Source organism: Oncorhynchus mykiss, chromosome 7, assembly GCF_057628025.1.
Source record: "Oncorhynchus mykiss isolate SJ-2025 chromosome 7, ASM5762802v1, whole genome shotgun sequence".
In the NCBI taxonomy this organism is placed as follows: domain Eukaryota; kingdom Metazoa; phylum Chordata; class Actinopteri; order Salmoniformes; family Salmonidae; genus Oncorhynchus; species Oncorhynchus mykiss.
In genome coordinates this window covers 47,826,680-47,846,493 of record NC_143028.1, presented here as the reverse complement: position 1 = coordinate 47,846,493, position 19,814 = coordinate 47,826,680, and the positions used below count along the sequence as shown (strand labels likewise).

The 19,814-nt window shown below is 44.9% G+C and overlaps 1 protein-coding gene across 1 annotated transcript in view; it reads left to right on the top strand.

Moving 5' to 3' along the window:
- LOC110527988 (plexin-A2) overlaps positions 1-19,582 on the top strand; it is a 55,920-nt gene extending 36,338 nt beyond the window's left edge. The window contains exons 9-32 of the mRNA XM_021609704.3: positions 2,424-2,538; positions 2,708-2,908; positions 3,467-3,563; positions 3,897-4,096; positions 4,838-4,989; positions 6,046-6,163; positions 6,314-6,450; positions 7,756-7,923; positions 8,718-8,811; positions 8,970-9,209; positions 9,326-9,469; positions 10,014-10,248; positions 10,355-10,497; positions 10,641-10,909; positions 12,414-12,480; positions 12,700-12,846; positions 13,679-13,838; positions 13,981-14,084; positions 15,230-15,326; positions 15,455-15,648; positions 15,753-15,922; positions 16,036-16,248; positions 16,764-16,914; positions 17,128-19,582. Coding sequence (XP_021465379.1) covers positions 2,424-2,538; positions 2,708-2,908; positions 3,467-3,563; positions 3,897-4,096; positions 4,838-4,989; positions 6,046-6,163; positions 6,314-6,450; positions 7,756-7,923; positions 8,718-8,811; positions 8,970-9,209; positions 9,326-9,469; positions 10,014-10,248; positions 10,355-10,497; positions 10,641-10,909; positions 12,414-12,480; positions 12,700-12,846; positions 13,679-13,838; positions 13,981-14,084; positions 15,230-15,326; positions 15,455-15,648; positions 15,753-15,922; positions 16,036-16,248; positions 16,764-16,914; positions 17,128-17,223 — 3,712 coding nt within the window. The 3' untranslated portion in view covers positions 17,224-19,582. The remainder of the gene's footprint in view (positions 1-2,423; positions 2,539-2,707; positions 2,909-3,466; positions 3,564-3,896; positions 4,097-4,837; positions 4,990-6,045; positions 6,164-6,313; positions 6,451-7,755; positions 7,924-8,717; positions 8,812-8,969; positions 9,210-9,325; positions 9,470-10,013; positions 10,249-10,354; positions 10,498-10,640; positions 10,910-12,413; positions 12,481-12,699; positions 12,847-13,678; positions 13,839-13,980; positions 14,085-15,229; positions 15,327-15,454; positions 15,649-15,752; positions 15,923-16,035; positions 16,249-16,763; positions 16,915-17,127) is intronic.
- Positions 19,583-19,814: the final 232 nt, after the last annotated feature.

The following is a 19,814-nucleotide window of genomic DNA, read 5'->3' as shown; positions in this document are numbered from 1 at the left end:
CCCACTGTACCTACCATCATAACTAAACTTTAGACATACTAGTTACCACACCTGGTCTTAGGGATGGCTAACTATGAAAATTCCTTTGGTCTCTACTGAGTTAGGTAAATCAGCTTTAAGTTTTCTTGAACCTTATTTGTGGAACAAAAATGGATCTAACCAGAATAGAAAGAGGAGTGGGAGGACCCTGGCAGCGTCATTAAATAGCATCCCCACTCCTCTTTCTATTCTGGTTAGAGCCAGTTGTTCTGTGAAGGGAGTAGTACACATCATTGTACGAGATCTTCAGTTTCTTGACAATGTCTTGCATGGAATAGCCTTCATTTCTCAGAACAAGAATAGACTGACGAGTTTCAGAAGAAAGTTCTTTGTTCCTGGCCATTTTCAGCCTGTAATCAAACCCACAAATGCTGATGCTCCAGATAATCAACTAGTCGAAAGAAGGCCAGTTTTATTGCTTATTTAATCAGGACAACAGTTTTCAGCTGTGCTAACATAATTGCAAAAGGGTTTTCTAATGATCAATTAGCCTTTTAAATGACAATCTTGGATTAACTAACATAACTTGCCATTGGAACACAGTAGTGATGATTGCTGATAATGGGCCTCTGGACGCCTATGTAGTTATTCCATACAAAATCAGCCATTTCCAGCTACAATTTCTAAGTGACTCCAAACTTTTGAACAGTAGTGTATATACAAAAGTATATGGACATCCCTTCAAATGAGTAGATTCGGCTATCTCAGCCACACCCGTTGCTGACAGGTGTATCAAATCGAGCACACAGCCATGCAATCTCCATAGACAAACATTGACAGTAGGATGGCCTTAATGAAGAGCTCAGTGGCTTTCAACGTGGTATCGTCATAGGATGCCACCTTTCCAACAAGTCAGTCTGCCAAATTTCTGCCCTGCTAGAACTGCCCCGATCAACTGTAAGTCCTGTTAATGTGAAGTGGAAACATCTAGGAGCAACAACGGCTCAGCCACAAAGTAGTAGGCCACACAAGCTCACAGAACGGAACCACTGAGTGCAGAGGCATCTGTCCTTGGTTGCAACACTCACTACTGAGTCCCAAACTTCCTCTGGAAGCAACGTCAGTACAAGAACTGTTCGTCGGGAGCTTCATTAAATGGGTTTCCATGCCCGAGCAGCCGCACAGAAGCCTAAGATCACCATGCAAAATGTCAAGCGTCGGCTGGAGCGGTGTAAAGCTCGCCACCATTGGACTCTGGAGCAGTGACAACTCGTTCTCAGGAGTGATGAATCACACTTCACCATCTGGCAGTCCGACGGACTAATCTGGGTTTGGCGGATGCCAGGGGAATGCTACCTGCCTCAATGCATAGTGCGAGGAGGAATAATGATCTGGGGCTGTTTTTCATTGTTCAGGCAGGGGCCTTAGTTCCAGTGAAGGGAAATATTAACACTACAGCGTACACTGACATTCTAGAGGACTCTGTGCTCCCAACTTTGTGGCAACAGTTTGGTGAAGGCGCTATCCTGTTTCAGCTTGACAATGACCCTGTGCACAAAGGGAGGTCCATACAGAATCGGTTTGTCGAGATCGGTGTGGAAGAACTTGGCTGCCCTGCACAGAACCCTGACATCAACTCCATCAAAGACATTTGGAATTAATTGGAACGCCGACTGAGAGCCAGGCTTAATCACCCAACATCAGTGCCCGACCTCACTAATGCTCTTGTGGCTGAATGGAACCAAGTCCCCGCAACAATGTTCCAACATCTAGTGGAAAGCCTTCCCAGAAGAGTGGAGGCTGTTATACCACCAAAGGAGGGACCAACTCCATATAATGCCCATGATTTTGGAATGAGATGTTCAATGAGCAGGTGTCCACATACTTTTCGTGAAGTAGTGTAGCTCTCTGGCAGGTACATTCAGGTCAACTTTAACATATTACTATAATATAAATGCAGTACAAAGCCTCATCACATCCAATTCATCAGAATGAGGTGTCCATTAGCAGCTAGCGACCCTCTCTGGTCTATAGTGTGATTAATATGTCAGTCTAAACAGCCTCCCCCTTCTCTCCCCTCCCCTCCCTTTTTGCCTCACACAGCACAGCAGCATCACATCAGCCTCCGTGATTAATTATCCTGTGTTTGAAACGGCCTGGCAGGCCAGTTCTATTAATACAGAGCTGTTACAGAACATACTGACTTACTGTTGCTCGTGGCCTTTCTGAAACACTGCTGTATTAACATTATGCGCTAGTGGTACAATGTTGAGGAAACTAACTATGCTCTCTTCATGCACTGTATCTTGGATGGATCATTAGACACATACTAAGATCATGTGTTTGGCCACAGAGTCTGGAAGCATTTGGATATCTGTTGGCTGGTTGGTCATATGATGTCTGTAACGTGTCCATCTGTCCCTCCCTCTGTCTTTGCCCTGCAGGTGTCTGTCCTGTGTGAACAGTACCTTCCGCTGCCACTGGTGTAAATACCGCAACCTGTGTACTCACAACCCCTCCAGCTGCTCCTTTCAGGAGGGCCGGGTCAATGCCTCAGAGGTAGCTACATGGCTATGGATTAACAAACACTAGATTAACAATTTTGTCTCTATAATACACATTAACACATGTTTACATTAACCAGTGTTTAATCTATCTTTATAATTGAATGGACCTTGATAGAAGCTTTTTGATGTCTGACCTTTGACTCCTGGCGTACGTTCTACAGGACTGCCCCCAGCTGCTGCACTCTGGAGAGATCCTGATCCCAGCAGGGGAGGTGAGACCCATCACCTTGAGGGCCCGGAACCTTCCCCAACCCCAGTCTGGCCAGCGGGGTTACGAGTGTGTGCTCCACGTCCAGGGAAACAACCACCGCGTCACCGCCCTGCGCTTTAACAGCTCCAGTGTGCAGTGTCAGAACAGCTCGGTACGCACTGTGTGACCCTCTCTAACACTCCCGCCGGGACCAGCCTCAACCTGGCTGTGCATTATCCAGGACCATTATCTCTAGTGTAGTGAATTACATCTGAGGTAGTCTCTGAGCGTAATCTGAATCTGATCTCATCCCACTGAAATGATCTGTCATGCGATGTCTCGATAAATTAAGAAGTAGGTTGTCTGCAGTGGAAGGACTAAAACAGACATCTAAATGATGTCTGAAACCTAACATGTCCGTGTCATTCAAACATACATCTAGGTCCTTGTAATAGGGACATAATAGGTTCCCTTGAGACTCAAGTTTCAGTGGAGACCAACTTCTCAGATAGTTGAGTGAGGAAGAGTGGCAGACAGGGCTACACAGACTACATGACATTTTAATGTATCTATACCTCACTCTCCTCTCTCACGTCCAATGAACAGCCTCTCTAGTCCCCGCAGAGTCCTGTCCCAATATGGGCAAGTCCCAGGGGAGAGGAGCAGATAGTGATCATAGAAATGACAGGTGGTTAAAGTCTCTCTCTCTCTCTCTCTCTCTCTCTCTCAGTACATCTATGAGGGTGTAAAGATCAGTGACCTGGCGGTGGACCTTTCTATCGTTTGGAACGGCAATTTCATCATCGACAATCCCGAGAAGATTAAAGGTGCCTGTGCCATCCATCATTGCCTGCAATTGCTGAGGAGTGGAAAACAGTCACTCTGTTGGGATGAATGGGGTCTAGCCCACGTCAAAGCTTTCCCTCTGCCTTCAGATAAAGTTCACATGGCTCTCACGCTCTACTGTGTTATTATGAAGGCCAATCATTTGGGCTGTGAGAGTGAAGGGTGAACTTTTGTGTTTACCATTTTTGGTTTCTGACTGTTAGAACTCTTTCCATTATGTATTTGGTTGTAGAATAGTGCCATTCAATATCTAAATACTGTGAAATATACACGCACTGAATATAATTCAACTGCGGTCCTCCTCTATCCCACAGTGCACCTGTATAAGTGTGGTGCCCAGCGGGACAGTTGTGGCATGTGTCTGAGGGCTGAGAGGAAGTTCCAGTGTGGCTGGTGCAGTGGAGAAGGCCGTTGCACCATGAAGCAGCACTGTTCACCCATCAGCCCCTACGCCAGCCGCTGGCTCAACCTGTCCGGCAGGAATGTCAAGTGTACCAACCCACGCATCACCGAGGTTAGTTAATCAGTGAGACCCTTACCTTTTCCTGCAAACCTCTACTATAACCTTCATCATTATCCATCATAGGGCCTTAGTAACAAGAGGCCTTCTCAGAAATAACCTGTAAAAACACTGGGATCAGTCCTTAGACATGAGCATCATATCCTCCTTCAAATCAGTAGAACACAATTAAGGAAGGACTATACGAGACACAGCGTGTGCCACATAGAGTACAACATTATCTCTGCAACCAAATGAATGCAGCCATGAGCCGTGCACTATGCAGCCTATTTTGTGAGTCTTTTTGGCCCTAACTCCTTCTTTATTACAAGAGACATAGTGGGTCAGACAGACATATAACTAATGCTCCCACTTCAAAGAGCCGCAAGCCTTTGAAGTCCCTGTCACATTATTAGTGTTTCAGTGGCAGTCTGGGAGGGAATTGATTCAGACCCGGACTGCTACTGCCTGCTGCTGGGAACAGGGATAGAGCTGCACTACAGACCTGAGGGGTGTTTGTGTGGTCAAGCCATTTTAAGGAGAGCTTCTGAATAATTATCTTTGTACATAGTGATGCAGTGCTGCTACAAGGCCTACGCATGGAATATTACTTAAAGGCTGTATTTGAACCGCATGATTTCTGATTGATATGTTTTCTACCTATTATTTTATCCTTTCACTTTCAAACACTAATATACAGTGTTCTGAAGTGCTCTAAGTCTCGCACTTCTCCATGCCACTGTCTCCTCCCTGTAGGTGAGTCCAGTGGCAGGGCCTCCAGAGGGTGGGACACTGGTCACCATACAGGGAATGAACCTGGGCCTGTCCTTCTCAGAACTGTTGGGGAACGTGGAGGTGGCAGGGGTACATTGCACTCCACAGGAAGAGGGCTACATCACTGCAGAACAGTAAGAACCAACACGCACAGAAGCACCCAGACACACATGCATGCACAAACTCAGGCACTTACACGCAAAGACACACACACGCACACACAAAGATTACAACCAATGATAGAGATAGAGATAAACAGTTTGCAGCAGGCTTGCTTTAGTGTACTGAGGAGTGTAGAGCAGAGCTGTTTTGTGTGTCTTCGTGAGGCTGACGGCACCGCTGTAATTGAAATGCGCTGCATGTCACTGACTGCAGGGACAATCTGTTAGCCATGGGTTTCTCTCACAGCCATGTCATTCAATTGGTCCATGGCTGAGGGCACCTTATTTATGTCCTTGTATAAAGAAACATGCCAGCAGAAAATTGGAAAACTCGCCCGACATAGCAGAGGGGGGCGAGAAGAGGATTCATTGGGTCCTGTTATTGTCAGGTGAAAGGTTAATCCCTAAGACATTTCTGGGACTACTCATTTAGGCCCCACACAGTGCTTTAAAGCATGGCATTACAACCATTATTTTTACTGTAGGTCAGTTTTATAATGACTTATTCATTGCATACTTTATCTTATTGACCTGACACGCTAACAAATTTATGGAGAACACACTGTTGCCATGGTGCCCGAGTTAATGGTGGGTGGTAGAGATGGGGTGTAGTTTAACATTGCTATTCTATTGGTGCTATTGGTTTTCCATTAGGAAGAACGATGGCCTTCCATATTGACCTACCACTACTTTGAAAGTCTGCCACAATCACATTGAATGGAGAGACCAACAGAAAATAGCACTTTCTGTTCACTTGAAAAAAGTGTACAGCAAAGTTCTCTCTCTCTTTCTCTCTCTCCCTCTCTCTCTCTCCCTCTCCCTCAATTCAATTTGCTTTATTGGCACGACGTAACAATGTACATATTGCCAAAGCTTATTAATATCGAAATTGTCAACAGGACAACAGTGACAACAATAACCAAGTGTCAAAATAACCATACATTCAACAATAACAATAAGCATACAGTAGTCTCTCTCTCTCTCTCTCTCTCTCTCTCTCTCTCTCTCTCTCTCTCTCTCTCTCGACAGGATTGTGTGTGAGATGGACTCTACGTCTCAGGGGAGGGCACCTGGTCCAGTCCAGCTGTGTGTTGGTGAATGTAGACCAGAACTACGAACTCAGTCCTCCCAGCTCTACTCCTTTGTGGTATGATATGCATACATAGTACACATCTCTCTACTTCAGTATTATTGCTCTGGAACAGTTTGTTCTCATAGACTATCATATGAGTCATCGACAACAGAGTTGATAAAGTAACATGCCATGTGGAATATTGAGAACATGCTCTTTTCCCAGACCTCTAACCTGGTGGGACTGACCCCTGGCCGAGGGCCTGAGTCTGGCGGAACTAAGGTCACCATCGTGGGGGAGAACCTGGGTGCTGGTAGCAGAGTGAATGTTACCTTTGGAAACCAGACCTGTGAGCTGTACAGGTGAGTGCAGAGGAGAAGGCCAAAAGAGAACCCTCTACAGAAGCACCTACAAAGATCCTTATATAAAAGTGGGGACTTGATGAAAGTGCCTACTCTTATTTTTTCGGGACCAATTTTAAAAGGTCCTGTGCAGTTAAATATGTGATTTTCCCAGATTCTTCTGTTGAACTGTTTCAACGCGTTTCCACTGCTCCAGAGTCCAATGGCGACAAGCTTTACACCACTCCAACCAACAGTTGACATTTTGTATGGTGATCTTAGGCTTCTGTGCAGCTGCTCGGCCATGGAAAGCGATTTCATAAAGCTCCTGACGAACTGTTTGGAACTCGGTAGTGAGTGTTGCAAACGAGGACAGACGTTTTTTACTCAGTACGCGCTTCAGCACTCGGCGGTTCCGTTCTGTGAGCTTGTGTGGCCTACCACTTCGCTGCTGAGCCGTTGTTGCTCCTAGAAGTTTCCACCTCACAATAACAGCGCTTACATTTGACCGGGGCAGCTCTAGCAGGGCAGAAATTTGACAAACTGATTTGTTGGAAAGGTGGCATCTTTTGACGGTGCCACATTGAAAGTCAGAGTATGCCATAGTCTTCAGTAAGGCCATTCTACTGCCAATATTTGTCTGTGGAGATTGCATGGCTATGTGCTCGATTTTATACACCTGTCAGCAATGGGTGTGGCTGAAATAGCCGAATCCTCTCATTTGCATATATACTTTTGTATATACAGTATGCTTTTGTATATACAGTGTATTTTTCCACACTATGAGGTTGGATTAATTATGATAATGCTTTTTTAGTGTAAGAGCTGTTTGAAAAGACTCCCTGAAATTGGTGGGATGGAGTTTTGGCCTACCTGGTAACAGCACCAGGCATTAATTTAGTTAGTAGACCAAGAAAATGAATAAGAAATGATTTATTGGGGAATTGCTAAGAAGCTATTTATGTTTATTTTTGACCATTTTAATTTAAAACAATCCCAGAAGGTACTTAAATTGTTACCCAGAAGAGTTGCTATTTGACAATGAGAGAAAAAAGACTGTATTGGACCTTTAAAGATCAAAAAGGCCTCGTTGTGAGAGTCAGTAGGGTGAAGAAGAGGAACCATTAGCTATAAATCCTCTAATTACCACTTTTCCTCTGTAACGTGTCTCTATTGAGTAAGAGGCAGACAGTAATGCTCGCTCGCCCTGCATGGTAATGTGCATAACTCACTGTAGTAGAGTTAAGATTCCCATGAGGTAAAGAGTAGGCACAGACAGAATCAAAGGAATTTAACCTTGTTGGTATTCCCTGTTGGTTTTCCCAGACGGACCATGTCGGAGATTGTGTGTTTCTCGGCACCCTCTGTGACTGGCGCTGGCCTGGTGCAGGTCAGCCTCATTGTGGATCTGGCCAAGGTGCCAGGAAACCTGAGCTTTGAGTACATTGAGGATCCCACAGTCCAGCGCATCGAGCCAGAGTGGAGCATCACTAGGTACAGTAACCCCCACAGCAAAGAATAAACTGATATTTTAATAAACTATTGATGTTTTTCCCCCATTTGGTTCAGCTGTATATTACTGAGGGATAAGGTGAGTGAAGATGCAAGGCACCACAGCAACCTGCTCTGCTGGCCTTCCTGTCAAAGATTATGCATGATAGTTGGTGCAGTGCGGGGTGTGACTCGAGGACACAGAAACAGCCAGCCAGGGAGAAGTTGTGCAGTGGAGTGGCTAGTGGCTTTCTACTAAGTCAACTGACAGAGGATTTCACAGACTTATAATTAAAGTCCCATCGTCTCATCATCTGTGTGCAGTCACACCATGTGGCCACCAAAGCTTAGGTATCCTTTGAAGTGTGGGAATGACTGGATCCATCTCAAGCTAACTAGACAGATGTTCCACTTTTCCATTTAGTTTCTCTCTTCTCCAGATCGGTCTCATTTTATTCTGAGCTCTACATGTAGACCAAGTGATAACAGGGTTAGTTTGTTTGTGTTAATACATATAACACAATCAGGTAGCATTCAGGAAATGCCAGTCTTGGATACCTGATAGATGAATAAACAGGAAGCCAGCTAGCAGAACCGTTCCACTTGGCTCTAACTGGCCAGAACAGTTCAATGTTTTCCTGGTACCAAAGATGCATTTATGCTGAAAAAAGTACAATTCAATACAAATCAGGTGATTTTGATGACGACAGGAAGAGGAAATTGCCGTTTATCTCCCGGATCACCTATTCAGTGGCTAATATGGAGGTGTAAAATGGTGTATGTGTTGTGTTTTCTAGTGGACACACTACCCTGATGGTGACGGGGACCAACCTAGATGTGGTGCAGGAGCCGAGGGTCAGGGTCAAGTATGCCGGTCACGAGTCTGTCAACGTGAGTCTGTCCACTGATAACATATTACTGTATCTCTTTCCCCTGTCCTGTATATTGTCTAGTCCTGAGAAATGGTGGCCAATTCTAATTGTCATTTCAAAAGTGTTGACAATTATTTATTTGTTCTTGTCTGTCTCTGTCCTTGGATCTCTCCCCAGGTGTGTAAGGTGCTCAACACCACCACGATAAGCTGCTTTGCTCCCTCCCTGAAGGCAGAGTACACACCGGAGCAGGAGTCAGTGAAACACGTGGAGGAGTTTGGTTTTGTCTTCAACAACGTGCAGGCCCTGCTCACCTACAACAGCACCAGTTTCATCTACTACCCCAACCCTTACCTAGAGCCCCTCAGCTTGTCTGGGGTGCTAGAGCAGAAACCTGGCTCCCCCATCATACTCAAGGTGGGACCACCCAGCCCAACCTAAAGCAGCCCATAACTCTGTAGCAGTACTGTCATAAGATGAGGAGTTCTATCTACTGACCTGACGGATGTGGGGTTTCCCTCTTTGTGTTGCAGGGGCGTAACCTGGTGCCCTCGGCATCTGGAGGGGCCAGGTTGAACTACACTGTGCTGATCGGGGACACACCCTGTTCCCTCACCGTCTCTGACACACAGCTCCTCTGTGAGCCACCCAACCTCACAGGCCGGCACAAAGTCCTGGTCAGTTTGTCTGTCAGACTGTCGAAGTCCAGTTCTAGATAAACTATTAAAGGCCCAAAGCAGACGTTTTTGTATGAAATAATTTCTGTGTAACAATTAAGGAAGAATTTTGATAAGACAGTCTGTGAGTGGTCTGAATGGCGAGGGGAAAACTGAAAACTATCTGTTAATGGTAGACAGGTTGGTTTGTAACTCGGTTTATTAACTTATTTGCCACTTGGTGATGTCCCCAAGCAAGCCAAAACTCCACCCATGCAAAACCTGCTGATTAGAAGTTCTTGAGTAGATTGTATTTTCAACCAGCAACTGGATGGAAATAACACTGATCAAATTATTTCAGACTTTTACACTGTTCTTTTCATTAGCTGCTATACAATATGATACAAAACACCGGAGAACTTGGACTTTAAGTCAAATGCAGCTTGGCCAAGGTCAATCAAACATATAAAAAAGGAAAGTATTGATCAGTATAGTTGACCTATGTGTTACATTTTGCATGACGGCCTATGTACACGTGTGTTTATGGTTTATTGTCTATGTACAGGTCCAGGTGGGTGGTCTCCACATCTCTCCTGGTGCAGTCCACATCCGCTCAGACAGCCTGCTCACCCTCCCCGCCATCTTCAGCATCACGGCTGGAGGAGGCCTGCTGCTCATCATCGTCTTCATCGTCCTATTGGCCTATAGACGCAAGTCGCACGAGAATGACCTCACTCTCAAACGCCTGCAGATGCAGATGGACAACCTGGAGTCGCGAGTGGCTCTGGAGTGCAAGGAAGGTGAATCTGACCAGCACATGTTATCAGACAATCTCAACTGCCCATACAAGATAACAATAAAATGCTAATCCAATCATGCTCTCTCTCTCTCTGTAATTGCGCCTAGCTTTCGCTGAGCTGCAGACTGACATCAACGAGCTGACCAGTGACCTGGACAGGGCTGGGATCCCCCACCTGGACTACCGCACCTATACCATGAGGGTCCTCTTCCCTGGCTTCGATGACCATCCTGTACTCAGGGAGCTGGAGGTAACCAACCATTACAAACCTGGCAACACCTGACCCCTTGCCATCTACTGTATCTGTACATTATTTGTAGAATCAGATGATATACCCCATGCAAGATCCCTCTACTCTCTGAGGGTTCTGTGTGTGTCTCTGTGTGTGTGTAGGTGTCTGGGAGCGGGCAGCAGGGTGTGGAGAAGGCCCTGAAGCAGTTTGCCCAGCTGGTGAATAACAAAGTGTTCCTGCTGACATTTATCCGTACTCTGGAACTCCAGCGCTCCTTCTCCATGCGAGACCGCGGCTATGTGGCCTCGCTCATCATGACCGCGCTGCAGGGCCGCCTGGAGTACGCCACAGACGTGCTCAAACACCTCCTCTCTGACCTCATCGAGCGCAACCTGGAGAGCAAGAACCACCCTAAACTACTGCTGCGCAGGTACAGACAGAGAACGCTTTTTACCTGTTTTTCTGAATGCTGAAAACCTCATATCACACAGAATAACTGTCACAGAGAGAGAGAGAGAGAGAGAGAGAGAGAGAGAGAGAGAGAGAGAGAGAGAGAGAGAGAGAGAGAGAGAGAGAGAGAGAGAGAGAGAGAGAGAGAGAGAGAGAGAGAGAGAGAGAGAGAGAGAGAGAGAGAGAGAGAGAGAGAGAGAGAGAGAGAGAGAGAGAGAGAGAGAGAGAGAGAGAGAGAGAGAGAGAGAGAGGAGAGGAGACCACAGTGTGCCGTCACAGCAGTGATTTGTGACCTGTTGCCAAAAGAAAAGGGTAATCAGTGAAGAACCATCACCATTGTAAATACAACGCACATGGATGTCTATTTATTTTCCCTTTTGTACTTTCACTATTTGCACATTGTTACAACACGTTATATAGACATAATATGACGTTTGACATGTCTTTGTTCATTTGGAACTTCTGTAATGTTTACTGTGTAATGTTTACTGTTAATTTTTATTGTTTATTTCACTTTTGTTTATCATCTATTTCACTTGCTTTAGCAATGATAACATATGTTTCCCATGCAATAAAGCCATTGAATTGAGAGAGAGAGAGCGAGGGTAGACAGCCATTGTCAGTCTGACTTATACTCTATGTGCCACTCATGAAACATTCAGCTGAAGCTCACATTTCCTCCCCTCCACCTCACTTTATTCTGCACATCACATTGTTTTCCCAGGACTGGGAGAAGCCTGCTAAATCTTTCATAGGAGGCACTCAATCTGAGACACACTCTTTAAATATAAGGATGTGTTAACATGGGAGCCAGCAAGGCTGACCTTGTTAGCCCAAACATTCTGCAGTCACAAAAACAATCCCAAAGATAATGGAATGCAGGCAATGGGAAAGAAGTGATAGCCAGCTATATGTTTGAGAATGAGCATTGAGCAGGAGCTAGGAGCTAGAAGCAGAGCTGCCATGTCTATCGGCACCATCTTTCGAGAAGGAAAGAGATGAGCAAGTTAGGAGGCTGCAATGTAGCTATACTGTAGTATTACCTCTAAGGGGAGGCGAAAGGTTCATATTTAACAGCTAGATCTTTGAATGTTTTATCAGATAGAACATACAAGTATGTTTTAGTGTATCTATTGATACATAATAAATCACAATCTTGCCCACATAGCGTTTGATGATGGGATGAGCACTGCTGACACAGTGAAAGGAGAGAAAGTGGTCAGATAGTAGCTTTTGCACAATTATGTCATGACCCAAATAGGTTCCATTCTATAGCAGCAGCACTCAGGTTCTGGTGTTAGTCATCTGAGACCATGCAGAGCAGCATATTATTTTTACATAAACTAACTCACCATGTTGTTTTTTACACAACTCTGGGTTGTCTACCGTCCCTCTTAAGCATTATCTCTACCTAAATGGTCAGACCACTCGACGTTCCGACATCTCCCTCTTTTAAAATGTATCCGTCTGTTCCTTTCTTGCAGAACCGAGTCAGTTGCAGAGAAGATGCTGACTAATTGGTTTGCCTTCCTACTTCACAAATTCCTTAAGGTAATATCAATGACTTGGAACCTCATCACTGCAGATGTCACCATGATATATCACTCCAATCCTCGAATGATTGTTATTGATGATACACCAGATGGATTTCTATGTGCGTTGGGATTACACGCGTGTGATATGGACGTGTTTTATGAACAATGTACATCTCCTCTCCTTTCCTCTCTCAATCCTCTCCTCTCGCACACGTCCTTTCCTTCCTGGACAAAGGAGTGTGCAGGTGAGCCTCTCTTCATGCTCTACTGTGCCATCAAGCAGCAGATGGAGAAGGGACCTATCGACTGCATCACTGGGGAGGCACGCTACTCCCTCAGTGAAGACAAACTCATTCGTCAGCAGATTGACTACAAGACCCTGGTGAGTCACCATACCATACGACAATATGTCTTAGATGTCGGATTCTATTAAAACCACTTGGAGTATATTCTTAGTCATAGTTGCCACCATAAAAGTGAGGGGCTTGCTTACACCACAGTTGGTAGGGGACATGCTGTGCGCGCCTCTGTAAATATTAACTCATGGTGCCCTTATGTCAAAGCTCTGAATAGGAGATAATTAATTGGCTACTGTAGATAATACGATCTAGAAGAAAAAGAAACGCACACCTATTAAGACGAGGTGCTGGCTAGCGGAGTAGAAAACTTGAAAATAAAAGAGAGCCGCACACTCTAGGAGCTCAGATGCAAAAATGTAATTACCAACGTTTCGACAGCCAAGCTGTCTTCATCAGGGTATGTAGATAATACAACTGTAAAGAGCCAAAAGGATGATACAAATCATGTTTGACATGCTGTTCAGTGACACAATCAGCTAAGAGTTAAACCTGATGATGTAATCAAGGCTTGGCCCCTGGGAGAACTTGTCCGTATCTAAAGCAGAAGTTGGATGCAGCAACAGTGTGGCTCATCCCCCAGAGGCATTAGCCTGAGAGCAGCCCAGTTACAAGACGACACGTCTCTGGTCACCCTGTGGGAGAGGTTGTGTCTCATTATCCATTTAATGCCCCACTAGAGCTGGCAACCCGACATTCAGCTGAAAGTGTGAAATTACATTTCTGGCCAAAGCTGTGAGAGAGATGGCACACAAGGAGAGGAGAGCCTTTTCCATGCAGCCAGGAGGCCGGTTTAAAGAGAGGGACAGTGAATACTAATAACAGCACTCTCTCTCTCTCTCTCTGGTCCCTCCTCAGACTCTGAGCTGTGTGAACCCAGACAACGAGAACAGCCCTGAGTTCCCCGTTAAGGTGCTCAACTGTGACACCATCACCCAGGTGAAGGAGAAGATTCTGGATGCTGTCTGTAGGAACATGCACTTCTCCCAGAGGCCTCGGGCTGCGGACATGGACCTGGGTGAGACAGACTGGCTCCAGTCAGAATGAATGGATGACATACAATAACTAATACAGTGGTTATTCACTGTCTGCTTGTGTCTGACTTATTGAACCTTGAAAAGGGACTCATAGATGCACACCTGGGTTTTTCCCCCCACCAGAATGGCGCCAGGGGAGGACGGCACGTGTGGTCCTGCAGGATGAAGACATCACCACTAAGATTGAAGGAGACTGGAAGAGACTAAACACCCTCATGCACTATCAGGTCAAACCACTCAATCCCCATCACACAGTTCACTAACACAGTTCACAGCCTCTGTACATTCTGTTGTCCACAATGCTGCCTCTGGCCATAGTAAACCAAACTAATCCACCTCTCTCATCTCCTGTATTAGTCAGATGCCTCCTGCTATGGGTAGATCATGAGGGGTGTTCATGTTAAACAGCTTTAAATAGAGCACTAGTGTAAACACATTAAAGTCCATCTCACTCTGCACTCACAAATGCTCTGACTATGGGGTGTAAAACATGTTTGCATTAAGCCAAGAGACAAAGACATCCAACTTTAGCTGCCACACCAGGAGGGGGGGGTTTGAAAGAGATGAATGTGTTGATAAAATCTATCAAGGAAATGAACAATTTCCTCGATTACTTTTAGTCTCTCTGGGGGGGAAATGCTCCTCTCTGCTACGTACCTGGTTCTGTGACAGCCCGGTCTGTGGCTCCTGTAGAGCAGCAGCAGTGAATTCTACTCATGCTGGGAGCCTGCTTTACTGCAAAAGGCATGCACACCTCTCTGACCTTCTTCTCCCCTACCAACCCACCGCAGGAGCCTGCTGAGGGGAGGATGGCTCATAATAATGGCTGGAATGAAGTGAATGGAATGGGTTCCAGCCATTATTATGAGGAGCCTCCTGTGCTGGGTTGGTAAGGGAGAAGCAGGGTCCGAGAGGATTTTAATTACCATTCCAATTATTCCGTTCCATCCATTATTATGAGCCCATCCCAAATTAAGGTGCCACCAACCTCCTGTGCAACCCACACACTCACTCCGTTCTACCACAGCAGGCCACCTTGTGACTCGTGTCCAGGTCCAAGCTTCGAAGCTTCAGGGACAGCATCTTCTCAAGTGTTGCGCAGACCGTCTGGAACTCCCTCCCTCCAGCCATCTGTGACTCTGAGTTCATCACTATCTTTCAGCCCAACCTAAAAACCCACATCTTCACCATTGCCTACCCCCTAAGTTCAAGTTCATTATACTGCATATCACAAATTGTAAATTGAATAACTTCTATAGGTCTTCATCGGGCCAAATTTCTCATATCAATGTCATATTCTGACCCAATAATGTGGATTTGGGAGTGGGTCAAACTGACATGAACCCTTGTGTTTTCCGTATGAATCCTGCAGGTGTCAGACCACTGTGTGGTAGCCCTGGTGCCCAAGCAGATGTCCTCGTACAACCTGCCCTCCTCAGCCAGCTTCCCACGCAGCATCAGTAGATACGGTCAGTCAATCAGACCTGCCCTGGAGCCACTCTCACCACCAAACTACTCACTTACCTATTCATTATTCTACCAGACCGACTGAGATAATATATCGTGACCGTCTGTCTGGGACCCTCTCTCTCTGCAGATGTACCATTCCGCTCCACCCCCACCAGTCCTGACAGCCCTCACTCCCGCGTGCCCATGCTCACCCCGGACATGGAGAGTGGGGTGAAGGTGTGGCACCTGGTCAAGAACCACGACCATGGGGACCAGAAGGAGGGTGAGCGCGGCTCCAAGATGGTGTCCGAGATATACCTGACCAGGCTACTGGCTACTAAGGTATTCCCTTACTCTCCCCCCAGAGCATCTTAGTAATTACAGATTCAGTCATTTTGTTCCAATGCTATGGTGTGTTTTTAACATTGCTGTGGTTTTTTATTTAGGGTACACTGCAGAAGTTTGTGGATGATCTGTTTGAGACGTTGTTCAGCACTGTGTGCCGGGGCAGTGCTCTTCCACTCGCCATCAAGTACATGTTTGACTTCCTGGACGAGCAGGCTGACAAGCACGGCATCCATGACATGGACGTTCGCCACACATGGAAAAGCAACTGGTAAGGGAGTGCAGATTTAATGTGCTACTTGAAAGCAATAATGATTTTATGCTGATTGTGTCAATATATAGACTGTCTATAAACTGTTCTTTCTCATCCTCCCTCTGTCCCAGCCTGCCTCTGCGCTTCTGGGTGAATGTGATCAAGAACCCGCAATTTGTGTTTGACATCCATAAAAGCAGCATCACAGACGCCTGTCTGTCTGTGGTGGCTCAGACCTTCATGGACTCCTGCTCTACCTCAGAACATCGCCTGGGCAAGGACTCCCCCTCCACCAAGCTACTCTACGCCAAGGACATCCCCAACTACAAGAGCTGGGTGGAGAGGTGAGATGAGTGTGTGTTTTACTCAAATCACACAACTGTAATATTATTAATGGATTCGTGGTTATTCTTTTACACTGAAATCACAGAGGAAGACTGACTTCAGTGTCCAGGCTTTTTGTTAACAGTCCACACTGAAACATATACCCACTGGTCACACACTAGTTGAATCAATGTTGTTTCCACATAATTTCAATTAAATGATGTTGAACCAACGTGGAATAGATGTTGAATTGATGTCTGTGCCCAGTGGGTAGCAGCTAGCTATGTTTGTCAGTTTGCGCTCTGAAGTTGTTTCCACCCGGAATATTAACAAGACAACACTCCATCTTAACTTGTCCTCCACACTTACTGGATTGGTTGAACAGTGCAGAAGAGAACCTGTCAACAGTTTTTTTTTTATCTCGTCATGTCCAGAATGTGGGGTGTGTAGTTTCAGGTGTTTCTTTTACGCCTGCTGTGTTTAGGTTACATGTTGGCTGACAGAACAGCCTGTGTGTGTTTCTGTCTCCCGCTAGGTACTACGCGGACATAAACCGCCTACCTGCCATCAGTGACCAGGACATGAATGCCTACCTGGCCGAGCAGGCCCGTCTTCACTCCAATGAGTTCAATGTGCTGTGTGCCCTGCACGAGATGTATGCCTACGTCAGCAAGTACAGCCAAGAGGTGAGGCCCTATACCTCAATGTCTTTACAAAATACAGTAGGGGGCTAGGGTGGCATCCAAAACAGGTGCATCTAGATTCAACGTAAATTAAAGTACCCCTTAGCCTGCCTAATTGTAGTAACAGGAGGGTATTTGCAGCACAAAGTACAGTAACCTTGTGTTTCCCTGCCTGCTTTGCTGATTTTGTGTCTGTCTTGTATGTGTATGTGTCAGATCATTGAGGCCCTGGAGCAGGATGATCAGGCCCAGAAGCAGAGGCTGGCCTACAAAGTAGAGCAGATCATCACAGCCATGTCTGTGGAGAGCTGAGGCAGACGTGTGTACTCAGAGACACACAGACAGACAAGGCCCAGGACACAGGTCACATGCTACCAGAAGAGCAAGCAGCCCCACAAGCAGCAGGTGAAGGAAACTGAACAACATAATAATTCAGCCTGAGTGCTCAACAAGGGAAGAGCACAGATATACAAGCAAATTCACCAAGCACTGCTGTCCTCTCTCTATCTGCTGCAGTGGGGCCACATGTGGAGGTGTAAGGGATGAGCAGGCAACGAGAGACTACTAAACAGTACCACAAAAACAAAATACATGCATATCATAGCCTTGGCCTTGGACTGACATTCCCTTTTCAGCGGCCAAGTCTAATGCTGCGTCATAAAACCTTCAGGAAGCCTTATGAAGGCTCCTTGAAGGTTTCAGTTAATGAACTCTGCGATTAGGTGACATTAAAATGTCATCTCCAGATCATCCAAGGTAGCAAAATATTTTTGTTTGGTTATCGCCCTGCCAGACACTCAATTTACCAGACACACTCTGAGCACTCTATCATAAAAACCCACACAAAGCTCTTATTACAGGGTGGGGGGGGGGGGTCAATTCTATTATGGCGTACTTTGGGCTGGATTCAATCAAATCTGCCTTAGTAATGTTTACACAGTAACTCTGCCTACTGCCTGTGCAAACATGTGCCTAAATCTGGGAACTGGATGCATTGTGAGGGGAGGTAATCTGGTGCCCAAAACCTTCTATGAGTCTATTTGAATTTATTTATGCTGTTGTGTACATACTGCAGTCCAGATTTAATTGAATTAAGCCATCAGAATTCAGTACATTTGTAAAGAGAATAAATCTGAATAGAAAACCATTCCAAATATACCCATTATTTAAAATGATCACTTCAGCCTGTTGACCCTTGCTCTTAGTCCTAAAAGTTTCTCATGTTTCATACTATGTAAAATGCCCTGTAGCCAAAGTAGAAATTATATTTAGAAAAGTTTAACAAGGTGGTCTTAAGTTATTAAGGCACTCTGGGGATGACAGAAATTAGGGAAGTGGGTTTCTAGACCATGTATTTAACCAACTGTATATTAGCAGTGACCCAAAGTAGCCAATGGAGCTTTGGGAATCATTCCTTAGAGCTGGAAGATTAATGACACTTCCTGTGGGTCAGATCAGTTTCCTCCTGGTTTATGAGACCCCTCAGCCATCAGTCAATGTTTACATTGAACATGATACTTGAATTTCAGTAGATCATTGTGTTATACTTTCAGAGAATCCTCAGGTTTCTACATAGCATACTTTCAAAGGTGGAAACTCAAGATTCCTGTTGTATCAAGTAGACTGTAGCTTTCTTTTAAATATGTCCCATTAACGTTTTTAAAAGATGAGGTCAAGATGAGAGAATAGCCTTTTAAATGATTTGAATTTAACATATTCAAATGATAAATTATTTTTTCTGTTACATTCACTGAGTGTCATCTTAAAGATTAGCATTATAAAACGGGACTCTCCATTGGATTGCTTTAATTCAGGGTTTCTGTTTGATATGTTTATCTGCACTGAAATCATTCATTACCCTCTTGATGATTTCTCCATTATTCTCCAGTAATTTTGACCAGTTACTTGTCCTGGGCCCGTTTTCCCAAAAGCATTGTTCATCGTTAGACCCTTCTTCATAGGAACATTATTACATCTCCAAGCTGTTTCCCAAAACCATCGTTATTAACGTAGCACTTGGAACCAATCGTAATCTAATGCCTGTCTCAGACAACTTGTAGAACAGCTAAGTGCGTCCTTAGATGCTTTTCCCCCTCCTGCGTCCCATTATACACAGAGGATATCCACTAACATTAGAATCACATGGTTTATCAGTTTCTGTGGCCGCCAATGACTTCAGAACAAAGCTGACTACAAATCCAAAGTTGCCAATGTCTTTTCAATTGATACAAACATGCGACGTATAAAAATATGCTTCAAATGAAAACTGAGATGACTACATTAAAATATAAACAGTAGGCCTGTTTCATTCATATAGAAATACATTTAGTGTTTTTTTAAATTTTATTTCACCTTTATTTAACCAGATAGGCCAGTTGAGAACAAGTTCTCATTTACAACTGCAACCTGGCCAAGATAAGCAGTGCGAGACAAACAACAACACAGAGTTACACACCTCAAATAAACAAACGTACAGTCAATAGCACAATAGAAAATTATATGTACAGTGTGTGCAAATGAGGTAAGATTAGGGAGGTAAGGCAATAAATAGGCCGTAGTGGTGAAGTAATTACAATTTAGCAATTAAACACTGGAATTATAGATGTGCAGAAGATGAATGTGCAAGTAGAGATACTGGAGTGCAAAGGAGAAAATTAAAAAAAATAAAAAATAATAATAATAATAATAATATGGGGATGAGGTAGTTGGATGTGCTATTTACAGATAGGCTATGTACAGGTGCAGTGATCTGTGAGCTGCTCTGACAGCTGATGCTTAAAGTTATTGAGGGAGATATGAGTTTCCAGCTTCAGTGATTTTTGCAATGTTCAATCAATTGAGTTCTATTTTGCTATTTTTAGACTACTGTCTGTATTTGTCTCTTTATATTTAATGATGTGTAG